This window comes from Panthera tigris, chromosome X (assembly GCF_018350195.1).
Source record: "Panthera tigris isolate Pti1 chromosome X, P.tigris_Pti1_mat1.1, whole genome shotgun sequence".
Taxonomy (NCBI): domain Eukaryota; kingdom Metazoa; phylum Chordata; class Mammalia; order Carnivora; family Felidae; genus Panthera; species Panthera tigris.
Window position 1 is genome coordinate 57,899,483 of NC_056677.1, and position 23,557 is coordinate 57,923,039.

The following is a 23,557-nucleotide window of genomic DNA, read 5'->3' on the forward strand; positions in this document are numbered from 1 at the left end:
CCGACTGAGCCACACAGATGACCCCAAATGTTTATTTATTCTTGAGAAAGAGAGAGACAGAGAGGGAGACACAGAATCTGAGGCAGGCTCCAGGCTCCCAGCTGTCAGCACAGAGCCTGCCCCCGGGCTCTAACTCACAACTCCGGAGATCATGACCTTAGCGAAGTCGGTGGCTTAACCGACTGAGCCAACCAGGCACCCCCCACTCCCAGAGCCACCCACACGCCCCTCGTTTTCTTTTATCGCCTCCGTTTCTCCTAATACGTCAGTTTCCGGAGCGCCTCCTTATGTTAATATTGGTCTTGAGGAGGAAAAGGGGGCCTGCGGAGGAGGGGGTGGCCTCACTTGCCAAGGGAAAGATGAGCCTTGGGGACCTCTGAACCGAGTAACTCGTTTTGGGGTCCGCACCTGGGGTCCGGAGCTAAGTAATCCTCGATCACCCCCAGGGTGTATTTTAGAAGCCTGTGACTGGCAGACAGTGAGGTTGGCCCTAGGACTCCACTTCCCAGGAGGTGTCGGGGCACCGTGCCGAGACTGCGTGTGACGACGGAGTGGGACTCGGTAGCTGCCCGGATGTGGCGCTGAGCCCGCCGAGCCTGCCCACCCCGGGCGAGAATTGCCCTGGAGGCTCTGCCCGCATCGGTGAGCGACGCGGGGAGGACGATCGCTTTGCCAGGTAATCTTTTTGGAGACCCTTCCCCCACACCGGGCGGTACCCCTCGCCGCCCTTTTGAGTCTCCCCATCCCCGGACGGTTGGTTGCCTTAGTCTGTGAGCCATTCCCTGGATGGAAGGCATTTGAGGGTGGGATGAGGTGTATGTATGTTATGGAGGAGACTGAGACAGCTCTTCCTGTTTGTGAATCCTATTTGTGGGGCACCTCTCTGTCCCGGGCTCACCAGTCCATATGACGTCCCGAATTCAATTAGCCTTGGTGAAGAAGGATGTGAGGGAAGTGCTGAGTGGGCTCGTGTGGTATTGATGGGTCACTACCACTGCCTCTGGGTTGGGGAGTGTTCACATGGCTTCCTTCGGCCCCCAGTCCTAAAGCCTTCTTCGACTGGACTTGAACCAGAGAAGTCTGTCTTCAATGTGAAAAGGCTTCCCGGATTTAGTAGATAACTAAGTTGCAAAGTGTGGTAAATAAAAATGGGGAGGGGTCTTCTGCTGAATTGATTTAGTTTCAGAAAGTTACAGAGTGATTTCAAGTACATTAGACTCAGACTTATGGAAAGGGTGAGACTTGGAGGAGAATGTGCTAGAATTACTAATGCTTTTAGCTGCATTCTGGTCTCTGCTGCTATTGGGTCTTTTACATTGTGTTTCAACCTGGGAGAAAATGGACTCCTACGCAGACTATACATGTGAAGAAGGATGCCTTGTCAGAGGACATTGGAAGATTTAGAAGAAACTGTAATTCCAGTTAACCGCGAATGACTAACTCAGAAGGGAACTTTCTGGGGGTGCTGATTTCTGCAGCGCCACACCTCTCCCAATTTCTGATCCTAGAGGCATACCTAAAGATCTCTGAGCTGCTCTGATGTCTACTTCACAGTGCTACTGGGAGGCTTAAAGAAGATAATGTGAAAGTATTTGGCACAATGCCTATAATAAGCTCTCAAGTTTTAGATTCCTGTTGCTTCCCCATAGCAACTTTTTTTTCCCCTCCAAGCCATGAATTACTTTGTATTATTATTTGCCTTTTCACAGAAGTTTTGTCTTGACCACAAGATTGTAACTTCTAGCATTCTTTCTTTTTACTCTTTTTTGAGTCCCTTCTAGTAGTGTGCTGCCCATAGTAGTACCTGGGAGAGTGTGTGTAGATAGTGGTGGTGGTGAGGAGGGGAAAGCTGAAGGTGGCTCTTAACAGCACAGCATTGTGCTGGATCCCAAAGCTGAGGTAGACAAACTTGTCTCATTTGCCTTTCTCTTATAACTTCTAGGCTTCTACCAGAGCTCCAAAACCTTGAAGAATATGTTTGTTTTTAGTAATTTAAACCATTTTTAAATGTACAGTACAGTAGTGTTAACTGTATTCATATTGTTGTGCAATAGATCTCTAGAATTTTTCTTTTTTTTTAAAGTTTATTTAGGGGTGCCTGAGTGGCTCGGTCGGTTAAGCGTCCGACTTCAGCTCAGATAGTGATCTCATGGTTTGTGATCTCACGGTTTGTGAGTTTGAGCCCCGCATCGGGCTCTGTGCTGATGGCGCAGAGCCTGGAGCCTGCGTCAGATTCTGTGTCTCCCTCTCTCTCTGCCCTTCCCCTGCTCACGCTCTCTCTCTGTCTCTCAAAAATAAACATTTAATAATTTTAAAGTTTATTTATTTATTTTGAGAGAGACAGAGAGCACAAGTGGGGGAGTAGCAGAAAGAGAAGGGGACAGAGGATTCTATGTGGATTCCACGCTGTCAGCACAGAGCCCGATGCAGGGCTCAAACTCACAAACCACGAGATCATGACCTGAGCTGAGGTCAGACGCTTAACCAACTGAGCCACCCATGTGCCCCAGATCTCTAGATTTTTCATCTTGCAAAACTGAAACTTCATATCCATTAAACAACTCCCCATTTCTCCTCCCCCAGCCTTGGCACCTACCATTCTGCTTTCTGTTTTTATGTATTTGACTACTCTAGATACCTCATGTAAGTGGAATCACGCATTATATGTCTGTTTGCGACTGATTTCACTCAGCATATATCCTCAAGTTTCATCCATGTTGTAATGTATGAAGATTTCCTTCTTTTTAGGGCTGAATAATATTCATATATATATATATATATATATATATATATATATATGTATATCACATCTTTTGAAGTTTATTCATTTTTGAGAGAGAGAGAGAGAAAGAGACACAGAGGGAGTGGGGGAGGGGCAGAGAGAGAGAGAGAGAGAGAGAGGGAGACACAGAAGCCCAAGCAGGCTCCAGACTCCACACTGTCAGCACAGAGCCCGACGTGGGGCTCGAACTCACAAACTATAAGATTGTGACCTGAGCCGAAGTCTGATGCTTAACTGACTGAGCCACCCAGATGCCCTGATCACATTTTTTCTTTATGTGTTCATCCATCGATGGACATTAGGTTGCTTCCACCTCTTGGCGCTTGTGAGTAATGATGCAATGAACACTGGTGTGCAAATATCTCTTTGAGATCCTGTTTTCAGTTTTTTAGATATATTTTTTGTATTATTTTTTAATTTTTATTATTTATTTATTATTTTTGAGAGAGAGAGGGTGCAAGTGAGCGAGGGGCAGAGAGAGAGGGAGAGAGAGAGGATCCCATGCAGGTTCCACACTGTCAGTGCAGAGCCCAAAGTATGGCTCAAGCTCACCCGATGCGGGGCTTGAACTCACGAACCGCGAGATCATGACCTGAGCCGATGTCAGATGCTTAACCAACTGAGCCACCCAGGGTGCCCCTTTAATATTATTTTTAAACTTTTTAACCATGGATAATTCCAAACATACACATAAGTAAATAAAATGTATAATGAAGGGTGCCTGGGTGGCTCAGTCAGTTGAGCGTCCAGCTTCAGCTCAGGTCGTGATCTCACGGTTTGTGAATTTGAGCCCTGCGTCGGGCTCTGTGCTGACAGCTCAGAGCCTGGAGCCTGCTTCAGATTCTGTGTCTCCCTCTCTCCCTCTGCCCCTCCTCCGCTCTCACTCTGTCTCTTTCTCTCTCAAAAAAAAAAAACAAATAAACATTAAAAAAATAAATAAAATATGTAATGAACATGCAGGCTGAAGAAATTAGTCTGTTAATTGTACAAAGTAGCACCCCCAAAACACCTGGGACTTTTCCTGGGCACTCCCTTTCATTGAAAGTTTGCTGTGGGTGAGGATGTTTTGGGTTATGTTTCAGACCTGGGATGTTCTAGCTGCACTTCATCATCTAGGCTCCCAAGCATCAGTGTGAGTTGAAAGCCCATCTGCTTACAGAGATGAGGACCTGAGCTTGGGGTGCCAAGTGGTCTTTGTGCCTAAAAGTTTTGCTCTGGTTCAACAACTCCGTCAGGTGCACAATTGTCTTGAAGGCAGTCACTCTGAACAGAGATGTTAGACACTGGATGATACCTATAGCAGGCTGGGAAGCTGAGTTGTACAGGCAGTAATTGCTATAGGAATTCAGAGGAGGAAGAAATTAATCCAGACTGGGAAAATCAAGGAAGGCTATTCTCAAAGAAGGTGGTGGTGACCTTACCCTGTTTCCATTGAAATGTATGTATGGGGCGCCTGGGTGGCTCAGTCGCTTGAGTATCCGACCGGCTCAGGTCATGATCTCACAGTTCTTGAGTTTGGGCCCCTCATCGGGTTCTGTGCTGACAGCTCAGAGCCTGGAGCCTGCTTCGGATTCTGTGTCTCCCTCTCTCTCTGCCCCTCCCCCACTCGCGCTCTGTCTCTCTGCCTCTCAAAAATAAAGAAATGTAATAAAAATTAAAAAAAAAAAGAAATGTATGTTTGATCCTTATGTCTATTCCTAGATGCAAAGAGATTCCTAGATGAAAAGAGCTGATGATCAGTGGATACCCTGGGATGGTTGCCTACTGGAGCTGAATTACACTCTGAAATTTTAGCTGTGGGACCTGTGCTAGTGAAGGCTTCTTGGTGGAATGCCTTGATGGTCAGAATTGGCTGTGCGCGAGGATAGCTGCCTCCAGTGTGCCTGTGTGAAGCATACTCATAAGGCCAGCTTTTCTTTTCTTTAAGTTTATGTATGTATGTAATCTCTACACCCTACGTGGGGCTTGAACTCACAGCCCCAAGATCAAGAGTCACATGCTCTTCCAACTGAACCAGACAGGCGCCCCAGAAGGCCAATTTTTCTTGATTCTGACCCAAAATAAGGTGTTTTGTTTTATCTATGATATGGGCCTGATGTAGACCTTAGCTAATAAGACAACAAGATGGGGGATGTATCTATTCCCCCAAATTCCGAAGGTGAGAAACTAACAGATTCTCAATTTTTTTTCCATAATCAAATACATATGACAGTTTATCCCCATTCCTCCATGTTCTGACACTTGACGAAGCTAATGCTATCAGGATCAGGTCTGAAATTAGTATAGTAGTTAAGAAGCTAAAAGGAAATGGAGTGTTTTGGGGGACACTGACAGGGTAGGGCATTGATAGTAAACATGCTTCTTGGAGATCATCTGTACCTTACCATTAACTCTCAAATGCTTGATTCATGAAGAAATGGATGAGAAAGTATGGTGCTGTTATGACCTATGGTTTTGCTTAGATAGGGTAGGAAGGGATGAGATCCCTGCTTTGTCTAGCATTGTAATCATATTACAGAACTGTTGCCTTCCCCAGAACAGAAGAATTGTTATGAAGTCATGGTAGCTCCTAATACTTCTAATGAGTATTCCCTATGTGGCAGGCACTAATGAGTACTACACGTACATTGTTTCATTTAAAAACGTGCCCAAATTTACAAAGCTTAGGAAAAGAGAGGACTGGTTTTAGACTCCAGGTGGTCTGACTTCAGAGCCTGGACTCTTAACGACTTCTGTAGAGGGCTATGTCTGACTGGCCTACCTTTCTCTCCAGTATTACGGTGTCACTGTTTGTTAGGAACAGAGGTTTCTTTGCTGAGTCAATAGCCACATCCCCAAAGTAAGAGCCATGTCTCTTTTGTTTCAACCTTTAGAACCTTCTTTCTATATCAATGGTTTTTTATTTTTATGTATTAAAAAAATTTTAATGCTTATTTATTTTTTGAGGGGGGGGGGGAAAGGGGCAGAGAGAGGGAGACACAGAATCTGAAACAGGCTCCAGGCTCTGAGCTGTCAGCACAGAGCCCAATGTGGGGCTCGAACCCATGAGCCACAAGATCATGACCTGAGCTGAAGTTGGACACTCAAAAACTGTATCAATGGTTTTTAAAAACTTTGTTCCCATTTATTGAGCACCCACTATGTTTTAGCACCTTTGGTAGAGTATATCCAGGTGTCATGACAAAGATGTAACATAAATACCTGTGTATATGAATGCTTTTTAATCTTTACGGGCTCAGCCCTTTTCGAAATCTGATGACAGTTTTTGATCTTCTTTCCAGAAAAATTCACTTACGTACATTCACATCATATTGTATACTTCAGAGGTGGCTTCTAGGACCTACTGAAGCTTATTGTCTAGCAGTCCATGGACTCCGCGGTAAGAACCCCTACCCTATACAGTCTTTCCCAGCTGACTCTTATGTGGTGTTAAGGGGATGGACAGTGTGTGTGTGTGGGGGGGTGTCTTCCTCAATTTCTCAGAGGGAAAGAAAGGTTTATAAAGCATAGGCTCCCAAAATTAACCAAGCATCTGTGAACACTCTTTCTTCTTCTTTTAAATGTTTTATTTATTTATTTTTGAGACAGAGCATGAGCAGGGGATGAGCAGAAAGAGAGGGGGAGACAGAGGATCTGAAATGGGCCCTGTGCTGACAGCAGAAAGCCCGACATGGGGCTCGAATTCACAACCCGTGAGATCATGACCTGAGCCAAAGTTGGACGCTCAACTGACTGAGCCACCCAGGCACCCCTGTGAACACTCTTTCTTTCTCTCTTTCACTTAGGACTCCAAGGGAAGAATGCAGACAATCAAATGTGTGGTCGTAGGAGATGGGGCTGTAGGTAAGACCTGCCTCCTCATCAGTTACACAACAAATGCTTTTCCTGAGGAGTATATCCCCACCGTCTTTGACAACTACAGTGCCCAGACATCTGTGGACGGCCAAATTGTCAGCCTGAACCTGTGGGACACAGCTGGCCAAGAGGAGTATGACCGACTGCGAACGCTGTCCTACCCCCAGACCAATATCTTTGTCATTTGTTTTTCTATTGGTAATCCATCGTCGTATGCCAATGTGAGGCATAAGTGGCACCCAGAGGTGTCTCATCATTGCCCCAATGTACCTGTCCTGCTGGTAGGCACCAAGAGGGACCTGCGGAATGACATTGAGACAGTGAAGAAGCTGAAGGAACAGAGCCTAGTGCCCACAACTCCTCAGCAAGGCACTTCCCTGGCTAAGCAGGTGGGGGCTGTGAAGTATCTGGAATGTTCAGCCCTGATGCAGGATGGGGTCCATGAGGTATTTTCAGAAGCTGTCCGTGCTGTGCTTTACCCTGCCACAAAGAAGAACACCAAGAAGTGTGTCCTCTTATAGCTTTCAGGGTGCTACTTGGGGACTGCACCTAAGGAGAATGAGGGGGATTCCTTTGATAGCATTTAACAATGCCAGCACAAGCGATTTGTCTCTTTTCCTAGAACCCGTAAGCTCCAGGTTGTTGGGCTTTTGGAGGAACAAAGACAGCCTAGTTTGTACATGGCTGCTTTGAAGTTTGGTCTGAATCTTCTGGAGGAAGTTTGGGGAGAGAGAGAGAGACTGACTTTTACCTCTAAATTTAGCTTTCCTACTTGTATTTACCATTGAGCAAGTGCCTCACAGAAGGACAAGTTTCTACAGTTTTCAGATCATTGCCTTAAACTTTCTAATATGCTAATTTTGGAAAAGCATTTTATATGTGATTCCTGGGTGTTCCCAGTATTGGCATGTTCTTCCCATTCTTGAGATCAGATATTTTTGCAAAAAATGGTTAAGCAGCATTTTTCAAAGTTCTGTGAGATACTAATAGATGTTCCTTAAAAGGGTTCTGTGGTCAAGTAAGTCAGGAACCAGTGATTTTTTTTTTCAGTTTTTGTTTAAATGCCAGTTACCACACAGTATAATATTAGTTTCAGGTGTACAATATGGTGATTGAACACATCTGCACAATACCTGGTGCCCATCACAACAAGTTCACCCCTTAACCCCCATCACCTATTTAACCCAGCTCCCCACCCACCTCCCTTCTGGTAACCTGTGATTTAAATAAAGCTGAATAGGTTCCTCTACTGCAGGAATTTATAACTTTCAATAAGTAGGCAACATTTCCCAAAATTATTTCACTGAACTTTTTTTGTTTTGGTCCCATGCAACACCTGTTAACATCTCTGGAAACACATTTTCAGAGATACTCAGTTAATAGGTACTAGAAATTCCCACAGAGGCTGCAGGGGGAAAAAAGCATAATGTGATCCTGTTCTTTTTGAGGTTTCCCTCTTTTTTAATGTTTATTTATTTTTGAGAGGGGTGGGGTAGGGGCAGAGAGAGAGGGAGACACAGAATCTGATGAGGCTCCAGGCTCTGAGCTGTCAGCACAGAGCCTGACGTGGGGCTTGAACCCACTAACGTGACATCGTGACCTGAAGTCTGATGCTTAACTGACTGAGCCATTCAGGTGCCCCTCCCTCTTTTTAAAAAAAGTTTTATTTTGAGAGGGAGAGAGAGAGAGCGTGAGAGAGCTAGAGCACACACAAGTGGGGGAGGGGCAGGAGGAGGGAAGACAGAGAAAGAGAGAGAGAGAGAGAGATGCAAATCTGGAACTCAAGAACCTTGAGATCATGACCTGAGCCAAAATCAAGGGTTGGCTGCTTAACCTTAACTGACTGAGCCACCCATGTGACCCATTGATGTTTCTTTCCCTCTTTATGCCTTTGAGAGGAGTATTCATCCACCATGGACTTGTTGTTGGTTCCTCTTCCACCCTCAGGAAATGGGTTTGGCACTTAGTCATGATAGTGCCTTGGGAGTGGGGTCTTGATGGTCAGATCTGCTATCAGATTATGATAGCACTATGGGCTTGGCGATGTGGAGTTGATCCCTCCATAAAACTGTGTCCCTGAGGTGTCTCTTAGTCCCTGTTTTTCTGTCAGCTTTCACTTTAGGGAAAGACCACTAAAGGTTAACCCCATAAATAAAACTAACCAACCAACAAACAAAATGTTCTGCTAGTCATTGTCAGGGAGTTCTTTGATTCCCTCAGACTCCTCAGCGTCCTCTGAGTTACCATAAAGGCTACCTTGCTCTCTTCCTGTTCCTCCCTCCTCTGTACATCTGCATCTGTGTGTGTGTGTGTTTAGTCTTGGTTGCCTTTGAGGTCTTGTAGTTGCTCCAAGAGACTTGGAGAGTATGTTGTATCTCCAGACCCTGGGGCTGTCACATTTGTGGGGATTTTGCTGGAGTTGCTCAGCCTGCTCTGGAGAGTAGGAGTCAGATTCCTTACCCTGGTAGGCCTGCTTCTCCTTATCCTCCCTACTTGTAGTTTTGACCTTCTTCATCTGATATAGAAGGAAAACATAACTTCTCCACCTGGCAGATAGTGGTTGAGAACTCCGCTGTGCACATACTCTCTCACCCTGCCAAAATAAGCATTGGATCTTTGAGAGTCTGGGAAATGGAGTTAAAAGAATCACATCCTGCCTTCTGTGGTGGGTGAAGTGCCTGTGTTTTGTTCTGTGATGGTCTTACTGTTGCTCTTTGGCAATATATGATCAGATTAGCCCTCAGGTAACTGAACCTCCTGAATAGGGTTGCCAGATAAAAGGGAATATTTTTTTTACAAATAATTTTTTTAAGTTTATTCATTTATTTTGAGATAGAGATTGTGAGTGAGGTAGGAGCAAGAGAGGGAGAGAGAGAGAATCCCAAGCAAGCTCCATGCTGTCAGCGCAGAGCCCGACATGGGGCTCAAACTCACGAACCATGAGGTCATGACCTGAGTCGAGATCAAGAGCCAGACACCCAACCGGCTGAGCCACCCTGGCACCCCTACTTTTTTATAAGTAATTTTTTACCGTAAGTATGCACCATGCAATATTTGGGACCTACTTAGAGTAAAGCATGATTTGCTGTTTATCTGAAATTCAGATTTAATGGGTCATTCTGTATTTTTATTTGCTAATTCTGGCACCCCTATTTTTGGAGAATCTGAACCCTGGAGGTCAGGCAGATACCAAGTATTGTTAGAAGGTAAAAAGTCATGTAAGCTCACTAGTCTAACTCCTTTTCTTCTGGTTTTCCTTTCCCTCACCATGGGCAAAAGTGTTTTGTTTTGATTTTCCTTTATCACTGCACCCTCCACTCCATACAGTAATTCAATGGTGTATATTTTTACACCACTGATTGTCTAAAGCTGTGGGGGATCCAAGATGGATATTGTCTGGTAGACGTCTCCTATCTCAATTTCAATGTACTGTATCTATTTCCGGTGTGTGACCCAGGGCCCCAGGGTTGTAGGGGCTCTGTGTGAACAGGGTATTACCTGGAAGAAGGTGAGGGTGGCCCAGTAACACATTGGAAAGTGGGGGTCTGTTAGAGTAGTGTGACTGTAGGAGTCAACTGGACGCTGAGTTTTCCCACAGGCAGCCAAATGAAAGCACCAATTGCTCGAGTGTATTCTAGTCTCAGGATGTTCTGATTGATGCTGCCTGAGGTGCTCACAGGACTTCGTGGTTGAAAGGGGCTAGAAATGTGGCTGACGCCTGTGTCTCTGGGAACTTTCTGTGTAGCTACTGAAATCTCTTAAATTGGCTTTTAATTTAATTGTGGCTCCTGCTCCCATTTTGCCTGGCAAATTCCCAAATGTAAGCCTGGGTTTGGTTTGGTCAAAGTTGTGTCCTCTAATGAACGGAGATTTGATCCACAAGTCTGAGAGTGTGGTTTTGAATTGGGCTGTTCTGATGGTCCTAAACATACACTGGCATCTTGATTTTTTTTACTTAAAAGGATTTTGTATCAAGACTAACATGCTAATATCACTTTTTAAATTGTTCATAATGGATGGTAATAAACTTTTCTGATTTTACTGGGTCTGTTGCTTTCTAAAGATTGAAGCAATTCCTCCATCCCCCTCCTTTGTTTTGAGTTGCTTCTAAATGCCTTTCAACTTGCAAAGGATGAAATAACTTTGTCATATTTCACATCGCACCTGTGTGTAACCGTACTTATTTTTCTACCTCAGACGACCAGGGTAGGGAACTGTCTTCACTGTTAACATTGATTCTCTAGTTCTTGCCTTACCCCAACCACCTTTGTATCTCCACGATTTAGCTTCATTTCCTTTTAGCTTTTCACTAGTGACACACCAGTTAGTTCCCTGTAGGCAATTATTACACTACATCCAGTAAACAATTATCAGACTCCTGGTGTGTTAGAGGTATTACTGTACTAGTGGCTAGGGTTGTAGACATGAGACATAACATTTAATGTCCTTTGCCTCTTCCAGTTATCTCAGGAAAATATCCTTCCTCTGTCATAAAAACGAACTAATACTGACTTAATTGTATATGGTGCCAATGCACTATTAAGTGAGTGGTAAGGAGAAGCAAAACAGGGTTGTGTTTTGTTTTGCTTTGCTTTGAAAACAGATTTATTGAAGTATAATTTACATACCAAAAAATTCACCCATTTCAAGTGTACAGTTTAATGACTTTTAGTAGTGACTGAGTCCTGCAGCTGTCACCAAAATCCAGTTTTAGAACATTTCCATCACCCCCAAAAGATCCCTCATGCAGTTAATTCCTGTTCCCATCCTCAGCCCTAAGCAATCAGTACTCTACTTTGTCTTTCCTGAACATTTAGTGTACATGGAATCAAACAATACGTGATCTTTTTTTTTAATTAACATCTACACCCAGCGTGGGGCTTGAACTCATGTGCCTGACATCAAGAGTTGCATGCTCTACCGACTGACCCAGCCAGGTGCCCCCAATATGTGGTTATTTGGAACTCGTTTTTTAAATTTTTTTAAATGTTTATTTGAGAGAGAGAGAGAGAGTGCGAGCTTGGGTGGGGGAGGGGCAGAGAGAGAAGGAGGTACAGAATCTGAATCAGGCTCCAGGCTGTCAGCACAGAGCCCAACACTGGGCTCAAACCCATGAACAGTGAGATCACGACCTGAGCCGAAGTTGGATGCCCAAGCAACCACCCAGGCACCCCTGGAACTCTTCTTTTATTCAGCATAATATTTTCAAGCTTCATTCATTTTGCAGCACACATGGGTACTCCATTTCTTTTTATTGCTGAATAATATTCCACTGTATGGATATACCATATTTTATCTACTCATAGTTGAGGGAAATTTGGATTGTTTCTACCTTTTGGCTACTATGCATAGTGCTACTGTGAACCTTTGTGCACAAGGGTTTGTATGGACATGTTTTCAGTTCTCTTGTGTATATACCTAGGAGTGCTGGGAATTGCTGGGTAAACTTATGCAAAACCACATTTTAAGTCAAGAATAGCATCTTTAATATTTATAGTATCTGAAGCCTCTTTCCCCATTCTATAATCCTCCAACTACCTATTGCTGAATCTGCTTTTCCTTAAGCACAAGCAGCCAAGCAGTATAAAGTACATTTAAAAACATATTCCATTCTGCTTTTTTGCCTTAACCATTAGGATAGCAAAAGTATTCTCCTAACTTTTCACTACCAGAGTGCAGCATCTCAGCTACTATGCAGGTTTTGGCAGATCTTTGTCATCTGGCCTAGAAATGTCACTACTGTTCACATTCCAAGGGACGTCCATGCAGTGAAGTACTAAGCAGCCATAAAAGTGAATGAGGAAGAGTGCTATTAAGTGGTACACTGTGATTTCCAGGCTAAATTATTAAGCGAAAAAGCAAGGTGAAAGAGTATATATAGTATGCTACCTTTTGTGTAATGAAAAAGCAGAAATAACATGAGTACTCATTTGCTTATTTTTGTAAAAAAGAAATGCAGGAAGTACAAATACCAAATCATTATATTGTACACCTGAAACTAATAGAATATGTCAATTATGCCTCAATAAAAAAATAAACACAGGAAGGATAACCCAGAAATTAATGAATGGTTACTTAAAGGGAGTGGCTGGGAATGGGGTAGAGAGCATAGGCCTGGGAGCAAGACTTCAATGGAAATAGCTTTTTACATAGTTACATACTTACATAGTTACATAGTTTTTACAGTACAGTTACATAGTTTTTACATAGTTACATAGACTTTGAACCATGTCAAAATTTACATAGTTTAAAAATTAAATTATATAAATGGATAATAAAAGCAAATCATAAAGTTGAATACAAACAGAAACAAATCCATAGAGAAAAAAATGATTCAAGTAATTTTTTTTATAAACTATTTTTAATGTTTTATTTATTTTTGAGAGACAGAGAGACAGAGTGCAAGCAGGGAAGGGACAGAGAGAGAGACAGAATCTGAAGCAGGCTCCAGGCTCTGAGCTCAAATATAGCATCATCAATACTGGGACAACCATTTGTGCCTTCTGGTGGCCAGCAAAATATTGAACCTAAATCAAGTTGAAGAAACAGACGAATTCAGAAAACGGAGTATTTTCAAGACAATTTGCCTGGATTCTTAAAAAAATGTGTCATTTTTTTTGAAAAGGCTGGTGTTTTCTGGATTAAGACTGAAGGGAAATTACCAAATGCCGCGCATTGGGAACCCTGAGCGGATCCCGGTTTGAAGTGTAAAATGCTCCAACTAGGACAATTGGGGAAATGTAAATATGAACTGTATGTTAAGTGATATTGAATTAAAGACTCATCGCACTTAAAGATGCGATAATGGTTTTGTAGATATGTAGAAGAACGTCTATTTTTAGGGCTGGGGAATCCCATATTTGTGTAACCTACTTTCAAATGGTTCAGAAATTTTAAAAAAACCCTGTAAAAATGTTAACAATTAAGAATACAGGTGGGGGGTCGGCAGTTCATTCTACTCTTTCGTTTTTACATTTCTCGAAAAAAAAACGGGGCGGGGGGAGGACTCCACTTCCATGGGGAAATGGTAACTCAAAACAACTAACGTGCAAAGGTAGTTCTGGCACAGTGCAATTCACGGCCAGTTTCTTCTTGACAGGAAACAGCGAAGCGGGACACCCAGGGCTACTTCTAGCCTCCACTTCCGTGTACCCTGTCGTGGACGCCCGCGGTTTACCAAGACGTGCCTCGTCACCAAGCAGTTCCCCCTAATTGGAAGAAGGACCATAGCACTCCAAGGCTCTGAGAAGGGTCGCGTGAAGATAAGTGGAAGGGGCGGGACCCAACCGTTCCTTTGACCAACCGCTTGCGAGATATGTAACCTCCTGATCGTGTAGTGTCGAATCAAAAGCCGTTAGTAAAGTAGTGAAACAAATTCTCCTTTTTCGTAGGACGGCCGGTCTTTCCGGTTTCCGTCTCCTCCCCCCCATTCCGCTTCCGGTAGGGCCTGGTTGGATCAAGGAGCTCTCTAAGTCACTTCTGGGCGACTGATATTTTTGTTTCCGGTCTATGGGACCCGGCTGGGATTTGCTGCTACCCGCAGCAGCTAGTGACACCACGACCGCCATCATGTCTGACACAGACAGCGATGAAGATTCGGCGGGAGGAGGCCCATTTTCTTTAACCGGTTTCCTTTTTGGCAACATCAATGGAGCCGGGCAGCTGGAGGGGGAAAGCGTCTTGGATGATGTGAGGGCGTGGGCGTGGGGATAGGGTTGGGGGTGGTGCAGTTCAGGGGAGCAGGTAAGATTGAGGACAGTAGAGGGTGCTTAGGGGAGAGTCTCTGGGAGACGGCGCAGTTAACGTAAGACAGGAGAGGAAACAAGCCGGCACTGTCATACTAGAGTGTGCATAACATAGAGTGGGGAGGCTTGGTTCTGTTTGAGGGTAGGGAGAAGAGAGAATGGTAGGCTAGCCCTCGTAGGTCAGGGGCGCTGATGTGGGGGCCTTTGGGGGATAATATTCATCCTAACAAGGCAGCAGGAAAAATAGCGTAACTAGTGACATTGTTTTTAAACCGTTGCTATGAGAACTTTGAAGATTTTTGAAACTGCATTTCTGACATCATTCACCTGACGTGGTTCTAGAGCCAGAGAATTGGACCTAACCTGCAACAGATCATGTAGTCCAAGCCTCAGTTTTTAGAACAGTGAATGTTCGGATTATTTGGGGCAGACCTCTTCTGGCGCAGTGCACTTCTTAGGTAGTTTCCCCTGCTCACTGACATTCATGGAATTGTTTCCTGTGCCTAAATGAACCTTGCCTACTTTGACTTCGGTTCATTTTCTCAAGGAGAAAACACTGATCAATATTCTTCTGCCATACACGCAGACACACAAAAGGTAGTAAAAAAAAGTTGTATTCCCTTTCTAATCCAGTGATTTGCCTTAACCTTTAATCAGAGAACTGTTCCATTTGTTTAGACTTGATGGTTCTTTGAATAATCTTTTCTTATATTGAAGTATGGTGATGAAATTGGACAGCATATATATATATATATATATACACATATATATATATATTCATAAAGATCTGATCAATGTGGAGTTTAGTGGAAGATATACTTTACAGTTCTTGAATGTGATGTTCCTAAGCTTTGTGTGGGAAGCTTAGGTTTAATTGTTATCTTTGACTCTAGTGCTGTCCCTTTTTCAGGAATGTAAGAAGCACTTGGCAGGCTTGGGCGCTTTGGGTCTTGGCAGCCTGATCACTGAACTCACGGCAAACGAAGAATTGACTGGGACTGATGGTGTCCTTGTAAATGATGAAGGTAAGTCTGGGTCATGGGGAGTAAGGTGGAGGAGGAGGCTAGCCACTTACTGTATATGCACTTTTCAATGGGAATTATTGGGAGTGAGAGTTACTTGCTCTTAGTTGAGATATACCTGCTCCCCCGGCCTCTGCTTTTATTTATAGGATGGATCAGGAGTACAGAAGATGCTGTGGACTATTCAGACATCAATGAGGTAGCAGAAGATGAAAGCCGAAGATATCAGCAGACAATGGGGAGTTTGCAGCCTCTTTGCCACTCAGGTGATTCTTTAGTGTCCTCAGTAGAGCATCCCAGGTCATTTTCTTGCTGTGTAGTCCATTTTGTTTCTGTGTATGCTTTCTGCCATTGTTCTTGTTCTCCATCCTTTGCTTCTCTCTCTTTGTCAGCTCAGTTTTACGTAGTCGCTGTCCTTTTTGTGTGTGTGTTCTGGGGCAGTGTTATATTCAGGCTTTTATTCCTCATACTGGTTATTCCCAAATTATTGGTGAACACCAAGTCAGGATGATAACGCTTTCTTTATCATCTGGTATTTAAGTTCATGACACTGTTTTGGATGCTATTTTTTAAAAATTGCTTTTTCATTTTATTTATTTTAGAGAGAGAGAGAGAATGCCAAGCAGGCTCCCCGCTCAGCACGGAGCCCCACGTGCCGCCTGATCCCATGACCCTGGGATCAGGACCTGAACTGAAATCAAGAGTCGTACAGTCAACTGACTGAGCCACCCAGGCGCCCCTGTTTTCAGATGCTATTTAAACACAGTCTTTGCCCTCAGGGACTTGGTAGTTCAAGGAGGATTAATATATACTATGCCCTGTATAAATGAGCACATGTATTTATTGGCTCACCTTCTGTTAATCACTCACCACCTGTATGCTGACAGAATGCACCTAATGCTTGCTCACAATATAGGTTTTTCTCCCTTGTATAAAGTGCTACATGTAGAATCAATCAAAGCTGAAAGGGGTCTTAGTGATTATTTATTCTTAACCTCATCATAGATAAGGAAAACTTGGGCTTTGACTTTAATAAGATGTGGGACTTTAGTAAAAGTTCTGTAAGTTAGCTAATGACAGACCTTGACGAGTTCAAGTCAGGTCACTAGACATTTATCGAGCACCTGTTATGGACTATAAACTGACAGTATGGTATGAAGATAATAAAATCCATTTTCTGATCTTGAGGAGCTTTCTTCTGTGGTCTGGGACCTAGAGCTACTGATCATGGTTCTTTTTTTTTTTTTTTTTTTTTGACTTTTAATTTTTGCAACTTTTAAAGGGTAGTTGACACATATGTAATTCATTGTTTCCACTGCCTTACACTACCTCTCACTGCCTAACATATTGTGTGAAGTTGCTCATTGTTTACCTCTTTGAATCAGATTTCAGGACCAGTTAATGGGCTTCAATGCTGCTTATATAACTGCTTATATAATTTAAGGAGAATTAACTACCACATACACAAGAGGTAACCCAGAAAAATAGAAGATACAGGTCTTACTGTCAGGGATATTCTTATCATTTGAGGAAGATGGAATAAACAAGTACAAAGCATAATTATTCATAATAAGACATAAGCCAGCTACAAGCTCAATTTCTGTATGGAATATTGTATTTAATTTTGAGAGGTTGATATTGTCTAAGACAAATATCATAACTAAGTGCCCTGACTTAGCAGCTCTGATTTTCAGGGATTATTGTAATTTTCAGGTTTGGGTTTGTTGTCTTGGGTAGGGATGTTAAGGAAGAAGATGAGTGGGGGTTTCCTAGTTGGGTTTTATGAGCTAACCTCCTGGAAAAGGGTGATGCTGCATTTGATAGTGTTAGTACTCTGGGATACTCATTTCCAAGTTGTCTTGTCCAATGAAGGTGCCTTCATCTATGCCCCTAGCTTCCTCCTCCTCTGACATTGGCCCCTGCACGTGGCCTGATTTACAATGATGCTTCTGTGGAATAGCTGGAAGTCAGTGGAGGTCATTAGAAGAGATGTCGTGGAGGTGAATTTTGAGCAAAAATTTGAAAGGGTTTCATGGGGAGGGAGCAGCAGGGCATTTTGGTTTGGAAAAATGGCTTGTCTAAAGGTTTAGGAGGTAGAAGTAAGTGACTAGTGTGGGGGGAATTGGCTAGCAGGTTTTCTTAGAAGGAGTGGAGAGCCACTTGGCTGGCTCAGTCCGTGGAGAATGTGACTCTTGATGTGAGTTTGAGCCCCACATTGGTGTAGAGATTAGTAAAAATAAATAAATTTTGAAAGGAGTGGAAAACATACTGCTAGGTAGCAAGAATTGATTGAACAATTTGACAGCACCTTCACTTGGGATTTGATGCCATAAAAGGTTGTAAACCAGCATAGATTGGTGCAGTAAGGGTAGTATAATAAAAAGAAAATGGGGGTGCCTGGGTGGCTCAATCGATTAAGCATCCAACTTTGGCTTAGGTCATGATCTCGTGGTTTGTGACTTCGAGCCCCATGTTGGGCTCCCTGCTGACAGCTCAGAGCCTGGAGCCTCTTTGAATTCTGTCTCCCTCTGTCTCTGCCCTTCCCCAGCTGGTTCTCTCTCTCTCTCTCTCTCTCTCTCTCTCTCTCTCTCTCAGTAAGTAAATAAATAAAGTTGAAAAGAAAGAAAATGGACTTTGAAATCAGAATGATAGCTTCAACCCCCAGCTTCATATTTAGTTTGAACCTGGGAAAATTGCTCAGTGTTTGAGGCTTGGATTTGTAATAATCCTTCAGTTTTCTTGTTTGCAATAAAGATGATAAAACCTGCCTCATTAATTAATAACTCTTTTGTGGGAATTTAAGTTTATTATCATGTGGTGTGAAAGCACCTACATAGTACAGTGGCATGGTAGATGCTCTGTAAATGTTAATTGCATTTCCTTCCTAAGTGGAGATGGAAAGTGATACCTGTGGCTTTGGGGTTTTGATTAGAAAAAGGGTAAAGTGGGGGGTGGGGGAGGGGGGTGGGAGCATGGGTGGCTTAGTCAGTTAAGTGTCCCAGTCTCGGTTTCGGCTCAGGTCGTGATCTCGTGAGTTCGTGGGTTTGAGTCCCACATAGGTCTCCGGGCTGCCGGTGCGGAGTCTGCTTGGGATTCTCTGTCTCCCTCTCTCTCTGCCCCTCCCCCATTCACGCTGTCTCTGTCTCTCAAAATAAATAAATGAAAACTAAAAAAAGGGGTAAAGGGGCAGACAAACTTGGAGACTTCTTGCAGGCTAGATGTCAAGTTACTCTACACCTATGTAAAGGTGTGGAGTAAGGTGACAATTGTGGAAAATGCTAAGCAGAATTAAATTAGAGAGTTGCTGATAAAACATGAGTAGGACTGGGTAAGTGAGGAAGTGCATTGGGAAGAGTACAAGAGTTTGTTGTTCAGCCAGCCTTGGATTCTAACTTTGTCACTTAAAACTGTGTGATCCTGGGGCGCCTGGGTGGCTCAGTCGGCTGAGTGTCCGACTTCGGCTCAGGTCACGATCTCGCGGTCCGTGAGTTCGAGCCCCGCGTCAGGCTCTGGGCTGATGGCTCAGAGCCTGGAGCCTGCTTCCGATTCTGTGTCTCCCTCTCTCTCTGCCCCTCCCCTGTTCATGCTTTGTCTCTCTCTGTCTCAAAAATAAATAAACATTAAAAAAAAAAAAACAAAACTGTGTGATCCTGAGTAAGTCAATTCACTATCTCAGAATAATTCCTACTTTGCCAACGTGGTTGGGAGGATTATAGATAAAATAGCTACAAATACCTGGCACGTAATGGGAGCTCAGTAAATGGAAGTTGCTATAATGACCACTGTTAATGGTTGATTGGAAAAGGTGTGTTGGGGGGGTAAGAGATTGATGGAGAGGACAGGAGACTTAAAATCATAAGCTGGGAAAATGAGGATGGAGGTGGTGTAGACAGAAAGGAAAGGGAGTTGGAAAGTGGTAAGGATATTCCAATGTGATGACAGATACAGTTGTGGAATATCTGAATGGAAAGGTTCTTTAGGCAGCAGAACATGGTGGTGTGATTGTAGAGGGGTTAAGTCAGGGCAAGAGCTACAGATTTGGGTTTAATCTGGATATGGGTGATTCTTGAGTAAGGGAACGGAGCTTGTGTAGAGGAATAAAAGCAGAGTTTCACCATCAAGTACTGAGTGATGCCAGTGGCTAAAGGGCAGTGAAAAGAATAACACAACTGCAGAAGGTAGGTAAAAAATGTGTCAAAGACTTGGGAAGTGAGAAGAGAAAAAGTCCAGCCTCAAAGGAAACTGACAGAGAAGGAAGAAGGTTCAATTGAATTATGAGATGGAGCAGGATGAAAATAAAAAATCAAATAGGATTTGATCAGGAGAAGGAACACATGTTTTTAAACCATTCTTGGGAGCTCAATTCCTGTATGAGGTAGACATAGTGTTATAGCATTTGGGTATATTATACCGTGACATCTCTTTCTGAAGGCAGAAGCCACATCTCCTGTGTGTTCTTAAGGGGTCTGTATAGTGTTTTCACGTGCTGCTTTAAATTCTTGTGTGATGGAGGAACTCAGGGCTATTGTGTGACATTCTGGATGTTGAGGTGATCACCTTCTTGGTTTTATTAGATTATGATGAAGACGACTATGATGCTGATTGTGAAGACATTGACTGCAAGTTGATGCCTCCTCCACCTCCACCTCCAGGACCAGTGAAGAAGGATAAAGACCAAGATGCTATTACCAGTGGTAAGTAGAGACTGTCTTCTTTTGTCCAAAGAGCAACTTGCATTCATAGGTCGAGGCTTTTGGCATACCTATAGGGAGCTGTAAAAGTGCAGCTGCTAGGAAAGGGTACTGCTTCTGGAAGTGATTCCTACAATTTCAGTGGTAAAAGAAAGTGTTACTTTTGAAACATTTGGCAACAGTATTTTAACAGGCACTGGAGAAAATGTAGTTTAGGTCAGTGGTTCTCAAATCTGGCTGCCCATCCCAGTCATCCCAAGCCTTTAAAGAAATACAGATTCCTGACTCTCATCCCAGAGTCTGATTCAAAGATCCAGGATAGAGCCCAGGAATTTCAAAATGTTCTCCAAATAACTCCTGATGCAGCTGATCTGTATACCGGTATTTGGAACCGACCTGTTTAGGTGACTCTCTTTAAAAGAAATGATTAAATGGGGAAGGCACACTAGAATGTGTATTTATAATCATCTAGAGCCAACTGCCAGATTCAGAGATTTCCAAGGCAAGGGCTTTAGTGATCATCTCACCTTTCCTGTGTCTGCCACAGTAGTAACCCTGTCCTATCCTAGGCTAGGAGATTGGGGAAGAGCAGTGTCTTTTGATCTCCTGTATTTTGGGGATTATGTTAACCTAAATTCCTCCTGTTAGAGTTTTAGCTGTTTCCTTTTTAGTCTACAGGCTAAGTAACATCTGTTAACTTTATGTCATAGATCTGATTTCATGCTACATAATTTCATTATTCTCCTGTGAGCTTAAAAAATTTTTTCAGTTTATGGGCCCCCGAACTGCAAATTACAAGGCCTGATTGGTATAAAAGTGTTATTTAATTTTGCTGTTGGTCGTATTCCTTTAACCTAATATATGTATAGAAAGTAGTGAACGTAGTAATAGTGTTTGTTTTCTCTCGTCACAACCCTAGGGTACCAGGTACAAGGTGAGTTGGGGATGGTGGGAGATACTGAGTGGAGTGAGTTTTCTGGGTTGCATACTAGTAATCTGGGTGCTTGGAACTATACCCCCTGCCACCGAGCCATGCATAGAGCCTAGACTGGGTACTGGCTGAGTCGGAGGAGATATGCTCACAGTTACATGCCAAAGGGGTTTCTCTTCCTTGTTGCAGTGTCTGAGGATGGAGAAGGCATCATCTTGCCCTCCATCATTGCCCCTTCCTCTTTGGCCTCAGAGAAAGTGGACTTCAGTAGTTCCTCTGACTCAGAATCTGAGATGGGACCTCAGGAAGCAACACAGGCAGAATGTGAGGATGGAAAGCTGACCCTACCATTGGCCGGGATTATGCAGCATGATGCCACCAAGCTATTGCCGAGTGTCACAGAACTTTTCCCGGAATTTCGGCCTGGGAAGGTACTTTCTGTGGAGAATGCCCAAGTTGCAAACCATTGACCTCTTCTAAAATACTGAGTTCTGTTGTTAAGATGTTGAATATCGAATGGATGAGATTTACGTTTCCTTATTCAGTGACATTGTATTGGTTCTTTTTAAAAAAAAGTTGTACGCATTCATGATAGTACATGTGATTTATATGGTTCTCATTAGAAATTGTCCTTGTCGTCTTAAAAGAACTAGTCCAAATTATTAAGGGATACTTCTTTGCTTTCTTGGTAGATGTTATAAACCTGAGTTCAGCACTCCTTGGTCCCTCCCCCACGGCTGAGTAGACCCCTCAGGGGAGTTTGCAGACCCAGACACCACTGTTTTCCTATGGGATATGGAGTCTTTGACATAGTAGCATGTTCTGCGTTCTAGGTGTTACGCTTCCTACGTCTTTTTGGACCAGGGAAGAATGTCCCATCTGTTTGGCGGAGTGCTCGGAGAAAGAGGAAGAAAAAGCACCGTGAGCTGTTACAGGAAGAGCAGATCCAGGAGGTGGAGTGCTCAGTAGAGGCAGAAGTCAGCCAGAAGTCTTTGTGGAACTATGACTATGCCCCACCACCACCTCCCGAGCAGTGTCTCTCTGATGACGAAGTAGGCAAAATAGAGTCCTGGCATTGAGGTCTAAGAGAGGAACAGTGGGTTCTCCCTAGCTTATGTCTAAATTGGAAATAGCACCTTAGCAGAGTCCTGTGCCAATTATGAGTGAGTAATCATGAGTTTAGTCTTAGTGGCTGTCCCTTCCCTGTTATAATAGAAAAGTACCGAAGACAGGCACCTGGTGGTACACAAACTGGTGGGTAGGAAAGTTTGAATGATAGGCCGAGGGTGTCACGATATAGCTCCATTATTCACATTCTAATTCCAGTCCTGTTGAAGAATCATCCTTATGGCCCCTCTGACTTCCCCTCCTGACTGTGGACTCCCTGTAGCCTTAGGACATCTGGGATCAGGAAATCCTCCTCCCTTCCTACTCTGTTCTGTTACAGATTACAATGATGGCTCCTGTAGAGTCCAAGTTTTCCCAGTCAACTGGAGACATAGATAAAGTGACAGATACCAAACCAAGAGTGGCTGAGTGGCGTTATGGGCCCGCTCGACTGTGGTACGATATGCTGGGTGTCCCTGAAGATGGCAGTGGGTTTGATTATGGCTTCAAACTGAGAAAGATGGACCATGAACCTGTGATAAAATGTAGAATCATTGAGGTAAGTGACACTGGTACCTGAGAAAGGAATCTGTGCCCAGGGCCCTGTCAGTTTTACTTAACTTTGCTTTTCGGTTGGGGAGGGTGTCTTCGGTGGGAGATGGAGGTGTCGAAGCCTTTTGCATGTTACAGCATATCACCCTGGCAGCTAGGCCCCATCACAGAGATTCTGTTTGTGGAGTGAGTGCGGTGCTAGGCTAGGTGGAGGAGGAGGAGCCGGTGTTGCTCTATCATCGGGTTCTTCTCTTGAGGACTACATTCATTGTATCCGATGGGGGATTTGGAGTGAGAACTTTGACCGGAGACCGTTCAGAGATTTGTTGTTCCTTCCCTGTTTCTGTAGGACTTTAGGAAACTTGAGGAGAACGGTGGCACTGACCTTCTGGCTGATGAAAACTTCCTGATGGTAACACAGCTGCATTGGGAGGATGATATCATTTGGGATGGGGAGGATGTCAAACACAAAGGGACGAAACCTCAGCGTGCAAGCCTGGCGGGCTGGCTCCCTTCCAGCATGACTAGGAATGCCATGGCCTACAATGTCCAGCAAGGTGTGTTTCTGTGCCAGCTGTGTCTGGCACACTGCCCTTCATCTTGGTCGTCCTGAGTGGGCCCAGCTGTGCTCTGTTCTGCTGCCGAGGGATGGTGAAATGTTTTCAATCTGAGCCCTGATTCTAGTCCATAATAAATCTTTACAACTATTAACAAGCTAGGGTGGACTCTGATTTCTCATGAAAAAAATGGGAAAACCACTTTGAAGTTAAAGATCTTTCTGAACTAGAACAGTGCTTTATCTCTATACTTTTGTTTTCAAAGCCAGCCCCTCTGTCTTTGTCTTTATTATTCTAGAATTTGCTTTTTCTCTC

General features: G+C 43.7%; 2 protein-coding genes across 4 annotated transcripts in view; both read left to right on the plus strand.

Annotated features, from left to right (window-relative positions):
- The first annotated feature begins 344 nt into the window (after positions 1-344).
- On the plus strand, positions 345-8,083 carry LOC102965418 (rho-related GTP-binding protein RhoG-like). The gene is made up of 3 exons (XM_007089120.3): positions 345-676; positions 6,064-6,161; positions 6,568-8,083. Exons 2-3 carry the CDS (start codon positions 6,150-6,152, stop codon positions 7,156-7,158), a joined length of 603 nt encoding a protein of 200 aa, XP_007089182.1. The 5' UTR covers positions 345-676; positions 6,064-6,149; the 3' UTR covers positions 7,159-8,083.
- TAF1 (TATA-box binding protein associated factor 1) overlaps positions 6,136-23,557 on the plus strand; it is an 89,441-nt gene continuing 72,019 nt past the window's right edge. For 2 of the 3 annotated variants that reach the window (XM_042975250.1, XM_042975251.1), the window contains exons 1-10: positions 6,136-6,161; positions 6,568-6,625; positions 13,737-14,326; positions 15,293-15,407; positions 15,554-15,670; positions 19,979-20,098; positions 21,216-21,457; positions 21,860-22,078; positions 22,474-22,692; positions 23,035-23,242. In XM_042975250.1, coding sequence (XP_042831184.1) covers positions 14,147-14,326; positions 15,293-15,407; positions 15,554-15,670; positions 19,979-20,098; positions 21,216-21,457; positions 21,860-22,078; positions 22,474-22,692; positions 23,035-23,242 — 1,420 coding nt within the window. In that variant the 5' untranslated portion in view covers positions 6,136-6,161; positions 6,568-6,625; positions 13,737-14,146. The remainder of the gene's footprint in view (positions 6,162-6,567; positions 6,626-13,736; positions 14,327-15,292; positions 15,408-15,553; positions 15,671-19,978; positions 20,099-21,215; positions 21,458-21,859; positions 22,079-22,473; positions 22,693-23,034; positions 23,243-23,557) is intronic. The other variant, XM_042975252.1, reaches the window with a different exon arrangement.